At 39.5% G+C, this 19,099-nt stretch overlaps 2 protein-coding genes across 19 annotated transcripts in view; both read right to left on the bottom strand.

Moving 5' to 3' along the window:
- Positions 1-19,099, bottom strand: part of sorcs2 (sortilin-related VPS10 domain containing receptor 2) — a 237,142-nt gene that overhangs the window by 83,177 nt on the left and 134,866 nt on the right. The window lies entirely within an intron of this gene.
- On the bottom strand, positions 5,333-9,542 carry LOC307033330 (uncharacterized protein). Its single transcript, XM_079671763.1, has 4 exons — positions 8,131-9,542; positions 7,581-7,858; positions 7,124-7,458; positions 5,333-6,988 (listed from the first exon to the last, which is right to left on the bottom strand). Exons 1-4 carry the CDS (start codon positions 8,313-8,315, stop codon positions 6,179-6,181), a joined length of 1,608 nt encoding a protein of 535 aa, XP_079527889.1. The 5' UTR covers positions 8,316-9,542; the 3' UTR covers positions 5,333-6,178.

Raw genomic sequence — 19,099 nt, 5'->3', positions numbered from 1 at the left:
CGGGCGTGTTGACGTTCCCTTTATTGTGGAATAAGGGGAATGCAGAGACTGGCTACAAGTGTTTTAGGTTCAAGTTAGACAACTAATGTCTGGGTTAGTGTTCATGACTTCATGTGTATGTCATCTTAATGGTTAATCTCAATACACACACATTTTCCGTGCTTTCCAATAATAATATTTAATAACCTGTTCAATACAAACATGCCACTTGTAAAAATGAAATAATATTTCTGTGAACTGATATTTCTTTAGTGAGCTTATTAGAGGATGTTCCCATTTTTTGGGGATGTTCCCTTTGATTGTAAAATGTCAATGAAGATGTCAGACTTAGTATATTTGTTAATAATTACATACAACACATGGAATTTGTGTGTGTGTGTGTGTTCCAAGTGAATCTGCGGCCCCCTGGTGGCCAGTACATCAATGATGTGGCCCCCACCACCATCAAAGTTGCCCATCCCTGATCTAATTGATTTATGTAAGAGCTAAGCCCAGTGACAGGTGGTAAACAATCAATGAAACTTCAATTAAAAAAGGTGGTGTTCGAGGATATCCCATTTTATAAGGGAGGACTTCTCTGTCCTCGCATCTCATCATTGCATTTCTTGTTTAGCTCAGCCCTGGTTTCCGCCAGACCAGGGCTGAGAGGGCATCCACCCCGAGAGCGGGGGGGTGCTTGAATTTTGGCTTGAGCCGTCCCTTATAGATACTGTCTGTTTACGTTAGTGAGCCGGATCATTTGGCTCGGCTCTCTTAAAGCGCCGGCTGTTTCGGCTCCCAAACGGCTCTTCATGTTGCCTCAGTTTCGGCTCTGGTGCTCGCAGCTCACGCGCGTGCTCCACTAGCACCGCTAATCGCATCCAAATCGCGCACGTTCCGTGTTGTCCTGTGGCAGGCACCGCCCATGTCGGGGAAACGATCTTCAATACTCCGAAAAGAATCCCACCAGACTCCTTTGCCCTTCCAACAGCGGGATGTCCTTGTCCTTTTTCCTTTTCGTTATTTCAAGCGATAAAAACTCTCGATCTTCTCTCGAATTATTAATATTTGGACGCCCTCGGCTCGAGTTCAGGGCGTTGAGAGCTGAATAAGGGCGTCAAATGACGGCAAGACGCCCCCCTGGCGGAAACGCTGAGGTCAAATAAGGTTTTGAGATGAACCGTATATCCTAAGGGAGCTACTGAAGATGGTTTGGGTGGTGTTCAGTGGCAGAGGAGCATATGACGGTGCTGCCCTTCTGGCGGTGATAACAAAATGGCAAAAAGTTGGTGGAATTAGATTTACTTTTACAATCGGTATAATTATGTTGTGATATAACAAAACAGCAGCAGCAATTATATGCAAACAGAGACAGGTGATGTTGTTTAATCTAATGTGTGCGGTAAAAATGTCTGTGTGAGTGCAGCTGGGCAGGTGTGTGTTATTTGTTACAACCCAGCAGGGAGATTGAGCATAATTGAAATTTGCATATCGTCACACAAACAATCTCATTCACTTCACATCTGCCTCTAAAATATATAATCATGCTCATCCTATTATGCGATGATGTATAGCTTGATCTCAGTAAATCCCATGAATGCAGTGATGCATAATGGTTCAACATGCAGAATGGAAACACAAATTCCAACTCAGACTGATAGATATGCACTGACTTCCGAATATAGCTCCTTTAAACCAGTGGTTCTCAACTGGTCAGGCCTCAGGACCAACTTTTTTCCTTTGTCAATGAACCACGACCCAACGTTTTTAACCACTCAAATGTATTTCGCAAGAAATAGTGCAGTAATAGATATGCTCCTCAGCATACACTTTGAAGTAAAGTGAAGTCAAGTGCATACATTTTCAGTAAAAGTAGTCAAAATGGAACTGTATGAAATAAAAGGGCACATTTGTCTTGCATTTAACCCTCTGAGACCCACAGGGCCGTATACGATCCCAAATATCGTGTTGTGTTCAAAGCATCATAACTTCTCAGCTGTTTCAGCCAGAGACATGCCGTGTTTTTCCTCTCAAACTACAAAAACGGCAGTAAACAACTCCATTAAGTTTTTCATTGAGAGGCGTTTACTTATTTCGGTGAAACGAATGTGCGTAAAGTTTTAAAAGATGCGGATAGTCTCACCTTGATCCTGACGCATTGCTTATCGTTTTCTGTTTTATAGATTTATTCTCATCCACCATCTTTGTTTGTGATGTAAAGAGTGTAAGAGTCACGTTTCTGAATCGGACACTCTGAGTGGATGCAGTCACAGCCAATCGGAGTCTGATTCAGAGGGCTGCCTGTCAGTTCTGTTGTTATGTGTATACTGAAACGAGGGCCGTTATAATTCCACGCGCGAAAACAAAATAAAAGTTGGAATACGTTCTTTTAGGGTTTTGAAAGTAAACTGAGATATGGCAAATACGTTTACTACAGCTGAGGCTTTGGAGCTGATTTTTCAAGGGGGCGATGTTGATGAAAATTCAGACTAATCTGCTCAGCATGCCATGTGTGATTGTGGACATGATATGTACTCTTCAAAATTGGCAGGACAAAAAATGACAATTCCTCGCAGAAAAATGCCCATGGACAAAGAATGGGCATAACTAATGAACAGAATAAGTTAGAATCTTCTAATCAGTTCTGATACAATGATAATAAAAGTGTGCAGTGTATGTTGAATGTTTCTTCCAATGTTATGGTTAGCAGTTCTTTTTAATGAAACAAGTAAAAACTTCAAGCTCCGTTTTTTATTTATTTATTATTTATGGACAAATATCCCCTATTATAGTGTATATAAGTCTAATGAGTGACATATATCATTAGCTGAGGTTGTGCTGATTTCTGGGATGTGTAAAACTTGATTATACTGCAAAGAAATTACAATTTATAAGGCAAAACACAACAATATATGAAAACGGAAATGTCCTATGTGGGTCTCAGAGGTTAATAGAATTCACCACACGTGAAAAAGGTGACGTGTTTAATTTTGATCTAATAATCCCCATTATATTAAAAATACAGGTAATCTGATTACATCTATTTGTGAAAATACACTCCTTTTGCATCCTAATGAAGTGTCATCTTTGCATTGATTCTAGTACTCCTCATGCCTAAGCATAACAATCATTATGTAAAGTTTGACGCTACCATTGTTATATATGCAAGACCACACTCTGCTGGTGTCTTTTCACACTTCCGCTTGCAATGACACACATTACATTAATTCATTTACTAGCTTTGACACACGTCATCTTATCACAAAAGAAAATGTTTTGCAGATGTTCCCATCCAGCCCACTGTGTTGTGACTACTCCTTTTGTTTTTATAAAACAATAAAAGATGCAACATGGCCAATGTGTGCTGCATGTCACAATCCCTTTTTCTAAATTTTTATTATGAGCTACACTGGATCCTACACTTTCTGCAATACACATTAGCGTCTTTTGTTCCTGCATGGTTATTGCCCATGACTCCAGTTTGTCACGCATTCTTAAAAGTTACAAAATGTGTAATTTTAGAAAACCTAAACTGTGACAACCCATTGAATGCAATGTGGAAAGCTCCTAAAAAGCTAGTGTTATACAAATATCAAGTTAGAAATCTCAAATTGAATGTAAAATGTATTCTTCACAGTGTTAAAACCAACTACTCATGTAGCAGACTTCTCATTTTCATCTGATAAAAGCCGCCACTAGCAGTTCACAAAGCGTTGTGGTTGCTTTTTGTTTGTTGTCTATGGCAGGAGATTATCATAGCTGTTCAAATTCAGTAATTAGAACGTCGGCCAAAGTGTAACTGTTGCCCAGTGCTCTCTGCATATCAGTTTCTGCACTCAACAGGAAATAAAATGATTTGTGGGAACTGTTCCAGTGGTGGGAAAAAAAAGTCCAGATCCCCAGAGTAGGACTCAATTGGCGGAGGTCTGCTTTTTATTAAGGCCCTTTTTCTAGTTTCAAATGTTTTTGAATTGGCTCAAAGGGCATCTTTTGAAAGACTCCATCTGCTATTTCTTTGTGACAGTGTTTGAGGAAGCAACAACTGTTGAACTACTAAAGCCAACACACTCAGAACAATCTTATTTTTAAGCTCTATGAAGAAGCTTTTCTAGGCTTTCTAGACCACTGGCCGGGACAAGAATTTGATACCAACAATCCTCCCTTTCTCTCATCTCTTTTGGAGTGTAGCGTGAGTGTTCAAAGACGATGATGATTCACCTTCTTGTTCTGCTCTAGTTGGGATGTGGTAAGCACAGAGAGGCGTCAGATTAAGGACAGACGAAAGACAGACAGGAGTGGTCGTGCAGGCTTTCTCCTTGACTGACCCGATCCATCTGTGTTTAAGTAAGAACACATGCTGAATAACTAACTGGCCCCCTTGGAAGCAAAGCCAAGCACTGCTAAGTTTGAATGCTGCAGGGGACTCCTGCTGCAGCCCCCCCAACATCACAGAACAACACAGAGCAAGAAGGTAAGGAACACTGAGAGAAACCTCAGAGTATACATTCAAAATGGATAAATGCACAACGTTTTAGTATAAAGGTTATTATCAACCTGCCCTTTTGTTTTATTTAATGAATTCAGCCTGAGATTGTGTTCAACTTAGCAGCCATCCTGTTTGGAAATGGCTATTATTTTGTTTTGTTTAGACATAAGCAACAGTTGCAATTCACATCTGTCACACCCACGGCGTTTTTGGTCAACGTGCTTGACGTAGTAGAAGTAGAAGTAGATGTAAGAGTACAGTAGCTCGCATCCAATTCAAAGTCTTCATCATTCACATGATAAAGCACGTTTATCGAAAATGTTCTTAACAATATATCGTAATGTGAAAACAGCTGTGCCAATGTGAAAGGCTTTGCTAGTTTTGCTATAAGCCTATAGCGATTATGCTCGGCTTTAAGAAACCTTTTTTTTTTTTTGGTTTATTCTCACCACTCTAATAGTGTTGTTTTCAGCTGCAGCAGGTAGTTGTTTCTAAAGAGCCACTGAACACTATCTGCAAATCTCCAAACAGTTAGACACCCATGTGTTTACCTTGGAGAGGATAGAAAGCACATTCAGAACTGGAGAGGGAATATTGTCAAAATATAGCTTTTGGATTTATGGTAGGTGTTTGTCTCACATTTGGAAGTCAGGTCCATGTGGTTCTGTATTTAGGAGATTTGAGTACAAGCTGGGTTCGAGTCGGTTTCAGGCATAAGCAATTGCTCTGAATAAGACTGAACGTTTCTAATTGCAGTCATCAACAAATAATACTTTGTCTAAGTCAACACATTAACATATTATCAATACTGAGACTTTTGAGAATCCTTTTAACTGTACATCTTTGAGAAAACACATATGTGACCTGCTCTATCATTTTCAGTCACATTGACCCTGAAACACATTTTGAGTTTGATACACTGTTGGAAAGATGAGATTCTTAGCTTTCTAATGATATCAATATTGTTTTTGTCCTCCAAATATTAAGCAAAATACGTCACTTTACATAATGAATGTCATCGAACCATGATTTTGAGAAAAAGGCCTTCAAAGTTTGCAGTACTTTCTTAGGTATTTATTCAAATGAACCATACCATAAAACGAATTCATCTAGAGCTGTTTGCACAAAAACACACACACACACACACACACACACACACACACACACAATATACTGTTCTCTTGTTGTCACTTTCATACATCAATACATGGAACAAAGGCACTCACATACACATGCACGCCGTACCAACGTGCACTCCCGTACACTCCCGAACTCACGTGCACGTTCATCAATTTATGTATGTATTTTGGTCATGTTTGAGCACATGCTTATGCGCACACATCTATTCCCATGTACATGGCCATGTGCACACCCAGACCACATGCACACCCGTACTCACGTGCACGCCCGTACTCACGTGCACACCCATACCCACGTGCAGAATCATCAATATACAATTTTTATGAAAAACACTATGAATAAATACTTAAATGAACTGATTGCATGTTAACCTCTAACAACATTAGAATCATTTGGCACAAAAGCTAATTTAGAGAAAGAAGCAAGCAACAGAACAGATAAATATACTACACAATATAAAAATAGCAAACAATCAACAGAGTAGCTAACAGTACTTAAAACCAATTTGAAATATATATTTACAGCATTTATAGAAGAATTACATAGTGTTGATGTATTATGCACTCTCACTCATTAAGGATGAGGTGTTAAGGGTTTGGGGCAGGTGATGTCTTTGGTTTCCTCAGTGCAGAACTCTCTGATCTTCTCAAAAAGATACCACTGCCGTTTTTCATCAAGCCCAGGGGGAGTCAGTTCAGTGGGACGTGCCTCCTGGTCAGTAAAGCACCCTGTGCGTAGCAGCTTGAAGGATTCTTCTTCTTTACGTTCAAACTCCTTGGCGTAGACCACTCCAGGCTCGGCACTGGTGAAGCGTAGGTGATGGTACCTCTTGATACCTGGAAGCGGTCTGAAGCTGGGGGCAAGGAAGTTGTGCCAGTCGTCTGTTTTGACGAAGGTCTCCCCTGACTCATTGCCAACCAGCTGGGGGATGTTGACTCCAGTGACGGTACTGGACCTGACAGCCTGGCTGATGTCCTTCAGGCAGGACACTGGTGTGCGGCGGAACTGCTGCTTAAACAGGCCAAAGCACCAGTCAGGTGCAAATTTGGTGTGGCCAGCAATAAGAAAGTTGAGGGAGATATCTTCATGGAGTCCCACCATGCACCGCCAAGCAAGGTACCAGAGGAGGTATCTGTTTTTGTTCTGACCAGAGCAGTTGTCACAGTGCAGGTGAACATGTTTCTCCCCAAGCCCATACTGAGAGAAGAAGTGGTGGAGGTAGGCAATGACAGCATTGGAACCCTTGCTGCTGCAATGAGCCTCATCTATGAGGTAGTTTACCTGCTGAGGAACACCTTCACAGCAGACACCAAACAGTCCACACTTCCTGGGAACCATAAAGTAAATGGGCCCGGGCTGGAGAGGGTCACTGGGGTAGTGAACCTGTAACACCAGACCAACAGATGAATTAACTAATGATTGATCTATACTCTAATTCTAAAAATGTGTGAATATTCATATTGTTACATTCCAAACATTCTGGATTATCACAGCATTCATCACATTCACACACCTCACCTGCTGTGCATAGTCAAAGCTGTAGTGGATGGTGATGTCTCTGCTACAGGGTTGGTTGGGTCCTAATTTGACACCCAGCTCTCTAGCTGTTTCTTTACAGCTGGCGACCATCTCCTGGTAAGCCTGACGCTCCACCCCCACGGTGCGGAGGTGTTCTTCCTGCTTCCTGAGCTTCGCTGACTTGACACAGTCGGGAAAGTTGGAGCTGCGGTAGATGGCAATGTTGTTTTTCTGACAGAACCAACATAGGTCTGTCATCGGCCTCCCAATAATGACACTGGGAGTCAGCTCCTTCCACAGCTTCCTAAATGTGCTGTTGCCAGCAGCACGGTGACCTAGAAAGGTGATTAAAGACAAAGATAGCATTGTTAGATTACTCATCATTAGTTTTCCATTGAGGTTTCCTCGTGTAAAAAAAACCCAAAAAAACAAGATTAAAATATAAGAAAATACCCACCCTTCTCCTGCATCTGAACCTTGTATTTCCGCCACACAGAGGACTTGGTCTCAGTTGTTGGTAGAACACTGATGTCCGTCCTCTTAAACCCTGGAATCCGTCCAGGAAGTGGCATGGCAAAGACATCTGCAAAGTTGGTAATGAACCGTACAATTCGCTGGATGTCTTCAAAGGACAACACCCTTTTGGTCACCACACGACCACCACGTCTTATCCTTGAGGCCAAGCCATGTTCCTTGAAGAACTTGATGATACCTGTCAGCTTGTCTTGAGAAATTCTGGAATGGTTTAAAACATCAGTCTTTGATTGTTTTTTATGGCTTTCTTTAATGTATGCATTGTAGTATATACATTGTCGTTGTATTTTTTCATTATGTAAAAGCATGTATATATATATATATTTATTTATTTATGTATTACTATTGCTGTAAATTCTGCTTCTATTCAGTTATTGTCAAACTCAGTTCAACTCATGCATGGCTTATTACCACTTCATTTGAAAATAGTAACACTACCAAAAGTGAAGTAGCCTTTTCAAAATCAAACTCACCCATGTAGAAACTTGAAAGTCTCCCGGCAGATTTTGTGCCCATCTAAGAAATAGGACGTTCTCTGCTGTTTCCGCTCCTTTTGGTGTCCTCTCTTTGCACAAGCGGTCTCTTTGGAGAGGTTTATGTTGGAGCTTATCTTTCCAAGTAGCACCAAATGCTTTTCACCTGGAAAATCATATAACATTACATAATGTGTTGTGTCAATCACTCATCACACACAACTTAAATCTTTAACGTGTAACAGAACACACAGGCCCACCCCCCACACATTGCCTATAGTATTATGTTAAACACACTCCCATACACACATATTCTATCTATTATAAAGGGTAATAATAAGTACAGGCTAGTCTGGCAGTGACTCCAGAGTAAACTGCTCTCACATGAGATAATACATTTGTAGCTGCCTATCTCTGCACATCTTTAGATAATTAGGCTGGGGCCACATGTGATTTAAGGGGTAGCCAAAAAAATATGTCTCCCCATGTGGATAAAATGTAGGGTTGAAACATTTATGAAAATGTTCACCACAATAATTTTTCAATGAGTATTAGCCAACTTTAAGTTGTAGGTGGTTATGTGAGCATTATTTTAATTGTTGTTATGTTTTTAACACTAACCCATACTCACACACACATCGTTACCACAGTCAAAGGTATTTAAATAATATAACGTTATAACGTTACTTACCATTAGTCATTTCATTCATTTGGTCTCGTCTCTTGACCATCTCCTCAGGGGTGTAACGGGTTTAACAGGGAACTCCATCATTAAATGTACAGCTACACCTGTAGTCATGGGCCCTCTCAATCTCTTGAGCGCTGTCCTCGCTCACATAATGCCGTACGGACTGAAGTGTCTCAGCCACCGGGTCGTTCAGCAGTGGTTGTTCCTCTGTGGTGTCCTCATCCTCTTCAGCATCCGTGGTCTGAGGGCTGCTGTCAGTGTCAGGGCTGTCTGACTCTAAATCGGAGCCGGATAACGGGGAAACTTCAACCGGTGCCGTCAAAAAGTAATCAGTGATCAGCTGAACCCATTGCTCATCAGAGGCTGTCCCTCTCACAATGTTGGAGTTCAACAGTCTTGCGATTTGATCTTCTCTGGAATCCATCGATCTGATTAGCGGCTAATAAATTGTCAAAGTACGGAGGAAAAATATTTTCGTTTTACTGGGTGAAGGTCGCGAGGAATAATGTTGGTTTATATAGTGTGTGTGTGTGTGTGTTTGTGTATTTTGCATTTGTGTGTATTGTGTTGGTTTCCCGGGGAAAACCCTCACAAGAAACACCGGCTGTTGTTATGCCAGCTGTGACGTTACGTTACTCCGTTCTCCGCTCGTAATGATGCCTTTACAAGCTTCAAAGTTGTATTTATCATCTGAATTTGGCAAAACAAGTTTAATATTCTGAAAGCCAAGACTTTGTTTATTTGAAACCAGATGAAAATAAACTATCACGGACTCTGCCGTGTTATTTATGATTACTATACGCTTTTCATTCATAATGTCAGCCGGAGGGAGGGGGGGCAGCGCTGCGGAAGAGCAGCGTGAGAGCTGTCATCTTCCCATTACAAGCTTCAAACATGTATTTATCGTTTGATTTTGGAAATAAAAGTTTCAGATTCTGAAAGCCAAGACGTTGTTTATTTGAAATCAAACAAAACACCAAAACCCCGAAAAACTAGTTTTTTACTCAAATCCACGTTTATTTTGAAATGAGCCGTTGCGACTTCCGACTGATTTCGATAGAGCGGGTCACATATTGTTGCTCACATTACAGAGCAAAAGTCATTAAAAAAGAATGTATGCATGCACACATTTAAACATGCGCATTCTTTAAGCAAACTGATTATTATTTAAATATGTGGTGAGCATTAGTATTCTCCCAAGCACACACCAAGCAAGACATGTCAACCGACAAATCCCTCCGCACATCCTCGTCTCAGGGGGGGCTGGAGTCTAAATAAACATTACAACAGTCTCCATGGGGATTAGCTTAATGTGCAGCGGTGTAGCGCCAGTGATATGTCGTTTTAATTGTCCCCTAAATTAAACACGCAGAGGTTCATTTTCAAATCTCATAAATCTCATAATCCTTTCTCACTCTCCGTTGCGTTTTATCAATCAATGATGAAACCCCCCCTTTAGATAAATCTTCCTGCTCATGGACTTCCGAAAAAACAATTTTCTCCTCCTTGTACACACACACTTGACTCGAGCTACTTTGTGTGACAAAGTATATCTGATCACATGTTTCAACTCTCTTGCCATTTTTCATCAGGGGAGGTAATTTATTAGCCAATTAGGAATAATGAAAGCACACAGCTCTGGATTCAGTGATTACTGCCTCGGTGCAATGATGAAATGTATCATTCTCACCGGGAAGCTGAGAGGATGTGTGTCCTTGCATAAGCAATAGAGAAAATGCTGGAGGCTGGTGAGGGCGAATTGAAACGACAACTATAGCCATTCATTCCTTTCCCTCTACCTTTTAGATGTTATAAATAGTCAGTCTACATCACCACAAGGGCTTATTACTTCTATTGTGTCCGTGTGGCAAGACGCAGGAGAAGTGATTTAATTGACAGGTTCAGAATTAGATTCGGAAATTAAACTTTTGTAATTAAGGACTTTAGCTTTAATTCTATTGTAGGACTGGTAGTTCTGGTTTAAATATGCCCACTGCACACTTAACAATGACACCTGAAGCGCTCAAGGTGCAGATAAAGATAAAGGCCAGACTGAACCTGCTTTGCCTCTACAGATGCCATGATGAAGTCCAACATTTTAAATATATATGTCACCAAGAAACTGCTAACAAGTTGACACTTACCTGCGATAAACCTAGAATAAATAGTTGACGTATGAAGGACACTTTATAACGTTGTTTTCTATACATTTATTTTGTATACAGCTGGATTGCAACAACAAATATGCTTTTTAGAAAAATAATATTGACTATAGGGCTCCTCGATTATGGCAAAAATCATAATCTCGATTATTCGGGTCAATAATTCATATCACGATTATTAAAAACGATTATCCATTTACTTTGAAAACATCAATTTATTGAAAAGAAAATGTGAACAGTATGTTTTTAAAATTTGATTACCTTAACTTTAAGTATAATTCAACTGAAAAACAAATAAAAAAATACAATTAAAATAAATAAATAATTGTTTTATTTCGAATTTGTTTTCATAATTGTTGCAAGCCAAAATTGTAATTGCAATTAAAATACGATTAATTGAGCAGCTCTACCTGACTAGGTATTAATTACCACTAAAATATATATTTTTTGGACTACAGCATGATACAAATGTTTGATGTTGAAGTTCAGACACTTGCAGCAGATGGTTAAGGTTATAAAAATATATTGGTTTGGTTTCATACCATCAGTATGCAGCACTTTATTTGCATCAGCAGCTGAAAACATAAAGTTCTTACCTGATGAATGTTGAAGAGGGACAGGGAAAGGGCAGACATGTAAAAAAAACAGAGAGAAGAGAGACAAAATGATTAGTCAAAGGTCAAATTGCGTATATTAAATTAGCCATACGGTTAAACACAGCACCTGTCCTTTAGTATAAATGAAGAGCATTTAGTAGGCGGAAACACAGATGCTGAAAGGCCTCGCTTGAGCGCAATGAGCCTTGCCTCTGTCATTAGCCATTACTCCCATTTGTGAGAGGTCGATGAAGCAGCTATACCTGTCCATCACTCTCGCTGTATTACACCACATGTCCTCCAGGAGCAGCCATACCTGACAGAGCCCGTGATTTCATTGTGTATTTAGGCTAATAGCTTAACTGATGGGGAGTGCAGAGGTCCAAGGCACGAGCGAGGATTTTCTGTTCAGTTTTTGAGATCTTTCATTTGCACTCAAGAAGCCAAACAAAGAGGAAATCACTTCTAATCATCACTGAAAGTGCAGCACACTCATGAGATGAGATGCCAAGTCAATACAAAACGGAAACGTCTCTCAGTGAATCACTCACTTTCTCCCTGCAGTCGAGCTATTTTGCGCTTTAGATTCTTCCGTTTTGTGGTGACAGCTTCTTTGCCACAGAGATGATATGACAAGACACGACTGGGGGGGATACATTCCTAAAAATGTGTTTCAAACAAAGGCAAGTGGGAGAGATAGATTTGCAAAAAAGAAAGGAAGGGGGTGGATTTCTTGGGATAAAATGGTAATATTACATTGTTCTCATTAAACACCTACCCACTATACTTCACAGAGATAAACGAAGGAGTCCAATCAAGGCGTTTCAGCCAGGGGGGAGGGGGTGTGGGAGAAAAACTTTAGATTGAAGTCTTTGCAGACCATTTACATGCACACAAACCTAGAGAACACATTAAAAGAAAAGGAAATACCAAAGAGCATAATAGGACCCCTTTTATAGATGTTTAAAGTGAATGCATACAAAATGACAAAAAAAGCATTAATCAGATGAAAAAGAATGTTGTTAACATTGAGTTTTTGAAGTGAAAATAAAACTTGTTTGTTAGAATTTTCAATGATACTTGGAATTGAACACAAACTCTATTTGTATTACATTTTGGAAAGCAAACACTACATTTTTTACCTATGAAATGGTTGTTGTAGATGTGGCTTGTGAAAGCTTTTCCCTACTATGGGACTAAGTTCAGCTAAAGTTCACCGTCATCTTGCAGTCACCTTCCTCCCGATGGCATAGCCAATGCTGTGTGAGTGCGTGTGAATGTGTTACTCGGCTGTGCCACCAGAGTGTGACTGTGTGAGTGAATGCTGAATCGTGAGAGCACTTAAAGTGGTAGCAAAGAATAGAAAAGCACAATATTAATGCATTCCATTTGCCGTATACCATCTACCTTCCAATAACTCAATTCCTCCTGGTCACATACCCTCTCTAAAACAGCCTTATCTGCTCTGAAATATTTAACAGAACACAGCCACCACTTGACCTCAATTGCTAAAAAAAGTGTAACACTTCTTGACGGAAGTTGTTTTCCAAGATGGCAAAGGACAGAAATAATTAATGTTTTATCTAGGACCTCAAAATGTCATCTTACAGATATTGTTTTGCTGCAAAAATGTAATACAAAATGTCACAAATTGATCTTCCAATGGGATGAGTTGACTCAAGAAATGTTACATGTACAGTAACTCCAACATAAGAATAACCAAGCTTTGACTTTCCATTGATTTTTTACTTTTCACGCAACCAAAGATTGTTTGTTGAAGACGCTTTCTCACTTATTGGAAGATCTCCATTTGGTTGGCGAGGTAAGGCGAGTGGTGGAAACTGGGTAGAGCTTGTAGAACGCATGACATGAATTACAACGTGGTCACGTAAAGCTTTAAATGTGTTCATAAACAACCTGGTCTATGGCCTTACCTTGAACTTGCTGTTTTCTGTCGTCTCTCACACATAATGTTTGGTGTCTTTCTGTGTGGTGCCGGCCGCTATAGAACCGTCATCAACACTCCAACTCTGTTTATGGTCTGGGCTACAAGCAGCCTTTTAACACTGAAATGTGTACCCATTATGACCTACAGTGTAGAAGGCATAGTAACAGCTACAGTATTAGCATATTACCATCAAGTAAAAGCTCAAATATCTCGCCTGAATTTTCTTCAGAAATGCTTTTGACTTTTGTACTAACTGGAAAGCAGTAGTAAACAGAGGGGGTACTGAGGCATGTATAATATGTGTACCCAACATCAGCTCATTAATCTCTCGCCTGTCAGGCATGAGGGCCAATACATTTCCCTAATACGAGGTATGCTTAACTGTTGCAAGGAGTTTCCTGTCAACACATGACATGCTTGTCCAAGGACATTCATCAAACACACATGAGGCTAATGTGGTGTATTTGCATCTGTGTTATGTGTTTAGAGGAGTTACAGCAAGAAGGGGAAGAGAGGAGGCTTTACTTTCACTACGGTTCTTCCAGTAATGTGTAAATAGACCAAATTGGTAGCTGCAAGGGCTATTTTGCACATAGATGAGAACACACTGCTCATGCATTTAACACCTGGTAATAAAACACATGTGTCATATTGACAGGATAAAGATGAAACCATGATCAGAATGTATATGTTTAGCTGACTGCCGAAAGTGTGATTTCACTTACTTACAATTACATAATCAGCGTATTGGAAACCCTCCCTGCATACACTGGAGGAATACGTTCATAGAGATAGTCTCGTTTTATGTTTGTTCCTGCATTTTTTCCAAACATGGCCTAACTCCAAAACTTGTAAGTAATGCTGCTTTCATCATATACTCATCAGCCAAAAAGTCTCCTTTAAGTTTCTAACTATGTGCAACAGAAGAAACGTTTAGAAGAAGTTTGAGGGATGGTTTGGTTCCATCTTTGCTTGGGTAAGACTCTCAGGAATGCAACATTGTCTGACAGGTAACTGTCCAAGTTATCCATGATTTGATAGTCACTTTTGATTAAATAGAACTAGAAACAAATACTTCAAATGTATTCTCAAAGCAACATCAAAAGACTATTCAGATGATCACCTCTCTCCAAACCAGGACAATGGCTATAAGTTGAATAAATCACAGCTTTTATTCTTTCAGCGTGCCCTATGAAACCGCAGCTGATGAAGACATGTTGATTTAACGAGCCGTGCCCCTGTCTTGCATAGAGCCAAGATGAATTTCTCAGATTAATGGTCACCTCGGATAGTGCTAATGGCTAATAATTCAGCACACAGCAGTTGCCTCCTTTCTCTTATTTGTATCTAATTGCTATTGTTGCTGCATCTGGCTTTGCTTTGACTATCAGGACATCTATCACAGCACAGCTTGTGCAATTACAACAAGCTTTCAGATTAGCAGTTAGACCAAAGTTATGTTCTGGAGTTTTTTCATGATCAAAAAGCTATTTCTTTTGATCGTCCTATAAGTGGGAGAATTTCATGTCAAAGGCTCGGGCAAAGCATAAGACCCCGTTTTAATGTTGTACGAAACTCGCTGCATTGCAAATGTGTTAGTTAACTAATACCGCTTAAGAACGATATTAAGTGAAATCGGGCCTTCATTACTATCAAGTTTCTGGCCCTTTCTTGGGGCATCATGTCCCCTGACATTTAGGGTAACATTGCTTTGATAATGAATAAAAGGGTATATTTTAATAGAATGTCCATAAAGTTCCTCTCACACATCACTCACCATGAACTCCATACCTCCATCTGCCTTCCTGCACCATAAAATGTAAGACATATTATTTTCTGATTGGCTCTGAGCCCTGGTGTTAGGACTGAAAGGAGAGGTGCAGAATCATCTATTAAGATAATGGCCTGCAGTACTTGTTGGTTGATGGGTGTCGGGGCTAATAACAAAGCTGTGTATTCTGCTGTGTGCACTAAAAATGAAGGGAACAGGAATGGGACGGGTACTAAGGTTGGAGGTAGCGGTCCCAAAACAGATTGATGTTGCCTTTTCCAAGCCTCATTTAACCCATGGTTTATTTTCATAGCAAGCTGCAATTGTACTTCATCCTGCAAATGGAGCTTGGCTATCACCACAGTAAGTAGTAGACCCTCGTTTCTCAATAACAGTGCAAAATGGTCTGCCTTGTGTTGCAGTTTGCATTTAGGGGAAATGTATTTCTTTCACTGCTGAAAGATAGTTACAAACAACAAGAGTCAGCCCAGGGGGAGAGAAATGTGAAATTGATCAAACACACACTTTTATCAACTGCCTAAACTCGGCTTTTCATTTTCCTCTTTAGCGTCGACTTGCACCCACAGAGAAACAAGGTGCTTTGCAGGTTTACAAACAATTAACAAAAAGGAAAATTGCCTTCAACAAATTGCTGTTGCGTCTTGTTGATTTACATGACAATGAGACAAGCTGATAAAGCGTCTGTAGCCTTTGTTTGAAAAAGAGAAAAGCAAAGAAAATCACAATAATAGAGCTATGTTCACATTTATTCGAGCTCAGGCTTCTTTCAAATGAAAATGGGTTAGAGTGTACTCTAAATGAGTGAGAGTAAGTTCAAATAGAATTGGAAGAAAGTTACCTTCCATGACCTAGCCTTTCTAAGTAGTACTATGTTATTAACAAATTAGAAATGTTAAAGTCATATCCCTTCACAACTCTTTGAGTCTGCTTATTAAGTCCTGGTTGGTTTCAAACAACTTGCATACAGGGAAAGGCTTCACAGGTTTATATATGAGGAGAATGGTAGAGAATAAATGAGACGGGGAAACAACTGCTGAAACACTTCAGCAGTTGATGAGGTCATATTTTCTTGGGCGGTAATGAAACACATTGAAAAGAGTGTTTCATTACATGAGTCAGAATGTGCAAATGAGGCAGAGGGTGTTATGATGACTGTAATCAGCATTACACAGCAATAAAGACTGATGCTGGATGAGATAAATGACTTTCATGTACATTCTCCAAATGTGGTCTCAACCAAGGATAAAGGAGAATCTGTTGTGTTGCTTGTTTATGACTCAATTTATAGATAACTTCAACCATGTTTCACTTGAAAAGGCATCAAGGCTTTTCTATGAAGTGAATGTTCACAGAAAATGATGCTGAATTGGAAAGCACTTTCTTATCAGTTATTCAGCTATGTCAAATGATCTCATGAGAGCATTACAAGAGGAGTGTGGCAGTAAGTAAACCTTAAATGCAAGTGAAATGTATGTGACATGAACCTTTACTTCATGTGTGAATTTGATGTCTTCATATCTTTTTAACACAAGGTAAGCTATACATGAAAAGATTCGTACTCACAATGATACAAATAGAGATTGCTTTGTTTTTAAGCTCAGGCCAAATATCTAAAAACTAAACATCCCAGAGATACTGACGACTTGAATGGCAGAAATAACATACTGGGTAAGCATATTTCAAGCATTTTGCCCATGTGGCCTCAATCCACTGTAGATGTCACAGCAGGTCTTTTGCCTTAACCTCGTTTGGTTAGGATCCATTTTGCAGGTTGTACGGTTAAAGGTAGCTGTCAAACAAACCCTGGTGTGAAACAACCTAAGGATTTTATTCTAACATCATTTCAAAAGCCAAACCACTAATCGTAAATTCTGTTCAGGATATACTTTTTATTTGATCAGTAAATGGCCATGTAAAAAACACGTTTTTTGCCCATAACACCTCATCCCCTCATTTGATTACTTTGTATTTAAATCCAATGCCGTGGCTCAAACTGTGTTCTGTAGTCAGTGGGAAGTCAAATTGCCGTGAGTAGCATGTTAAACCATTTGATTCCCTGTGAGCTGGTGCAATTTGATAAGAGCATGTCACCAGTAGCAACACCTCTGCCAATCACTAATAGCATTTAGCAAATTAGCTTGTCCAAAGGGTGTCCACCAGTCAATCAGTCCCAGCAGTGAAGGCTAACTGGGGAGCATCTGCCCATCAATTTACACAAGCAACTAATCAATCAATCAATCAGTCACTTCGGGATGCATTCACCAACTGGGCACTGGAATTAGAGAACTAATACTTTACTAGACTAAACCTTTATACCTTTACTCAAAATATAATTGAGGGAAAAAGAGACTCAAATTAAATGAAATAACAAAAAAAATGGTTGTATATAAAAAAGGATAGTTAATATCATTTGGTGATCACTCCATCAGAGGGGGGACTATATTCAACTGCATCTTGATTCCCAGAGTGAATGTTTCTAAAGATGATCAATTATCAATATTCATCTGATTATATATCTGTTAAATTAAAATCCAAATTTCCTGGATATTGAAGTTATTCCCCAAAACGTTGTAGAGTTGTACAAGGAACCGTCTAGTTTGGGTTAATAATAAAAACAAATTGGGTAACCCTTAGGGTTAGGGTTCACTTCCATATAACACTTCCATATATTCTTAATTTACATGAATAAGTTATCTAAAATGCATACTATGAAATGGTATCCTATGTTTATATTTTCATATTTGAGTTGTAGAAGTTTGGCATGTATTTGTTTTTATCTGCAATTTTATAGGCATTATGAATGTTGTTGATAATTGTTGTACCAATACTTTTTAATTCAATAAAAAGATGTGAACAAGTCTTGACCGTCGGTATACCCTTATTCTAAATCACAGTGCTGACATCTCTTCTCATTGCTTTTTGTTAGCACAATTTCTGTTAAGATTATTAAGAAGTGACATGCATTCTTAAGAACAAAGAGAAATATCACATTGACACAGTTTCCCACTGCTCAAAAGGGGGAGGTGTTATATTTTGGTTCGGATGTTGCTTCAAGCCTTGAGGCGGCGGCTGCGTGCCTGGAGATTGGGTTTAATTGGGAAGTGGTGACCTTTTCCACGAGAGAAAACACACACAAGCTGTAAAACGCACATTAAGAGTCAGAGCGGGGCGAGCACAGTAACTGACTCATAGTGTTGTGATTCAAAAGAGAAATTCATTAAGAAGACAGATACTGCTGTGTGAATAATTTATGTCTCATGTTAATACACATAAAGGGCAAATCCCTCCTATATCTTATTTCTACTGCACCATTCTTTTATGACTTCATATCTCTGCATTAAGCCCCACTTTCTCTATGCGTCAGTTTGCATTATGAATCATCCCCTTCATTTTAGATTAATTTCAAATATTTTGGAAGGCATACTGAAAGATTTAACCATTAACATTTGAATGAAATAAAGTAATTTATCAAATGTACATTTCAATCAATGTCTCTGTGCTCTTTGTTTTTAACATAATATGAACATCATGGTTTATATTGAGTCACCAGTAAATGGCATAGAAAACATAACAAATGTGACATTGAGGACTGATGTGTTGGCCGGGGTAGTATGGTGTGTGCTGTAAAGCAATGTAATGGATTGCTATAGAGAAGTTGGGCTGTAATGATCGGCCCCATTCCAACATATCTCATGGGCTATACCATCGTGCAAACCAGGGGTTCCACCAAATAGTTGAGTAGCAAACTAGTCATCTATAAAAACGTAACTTACACTGTACATT

This window comes from Notothenia rossii (genome assembly GCF_949606895.1).
Source record: "Notothenia rossii genome assembly, chromosome: 3".
Taxonomy (NCBI): domain Eukaryota; kingdom Metazoa; phylum Chordata; class Actinopteri; order Perciformes; family Nototheniidae; genus Notothenia; species Notothenia rossii.
This window is presented reverse-complemented; position numbering and strand designations above follow the sequence as displayed.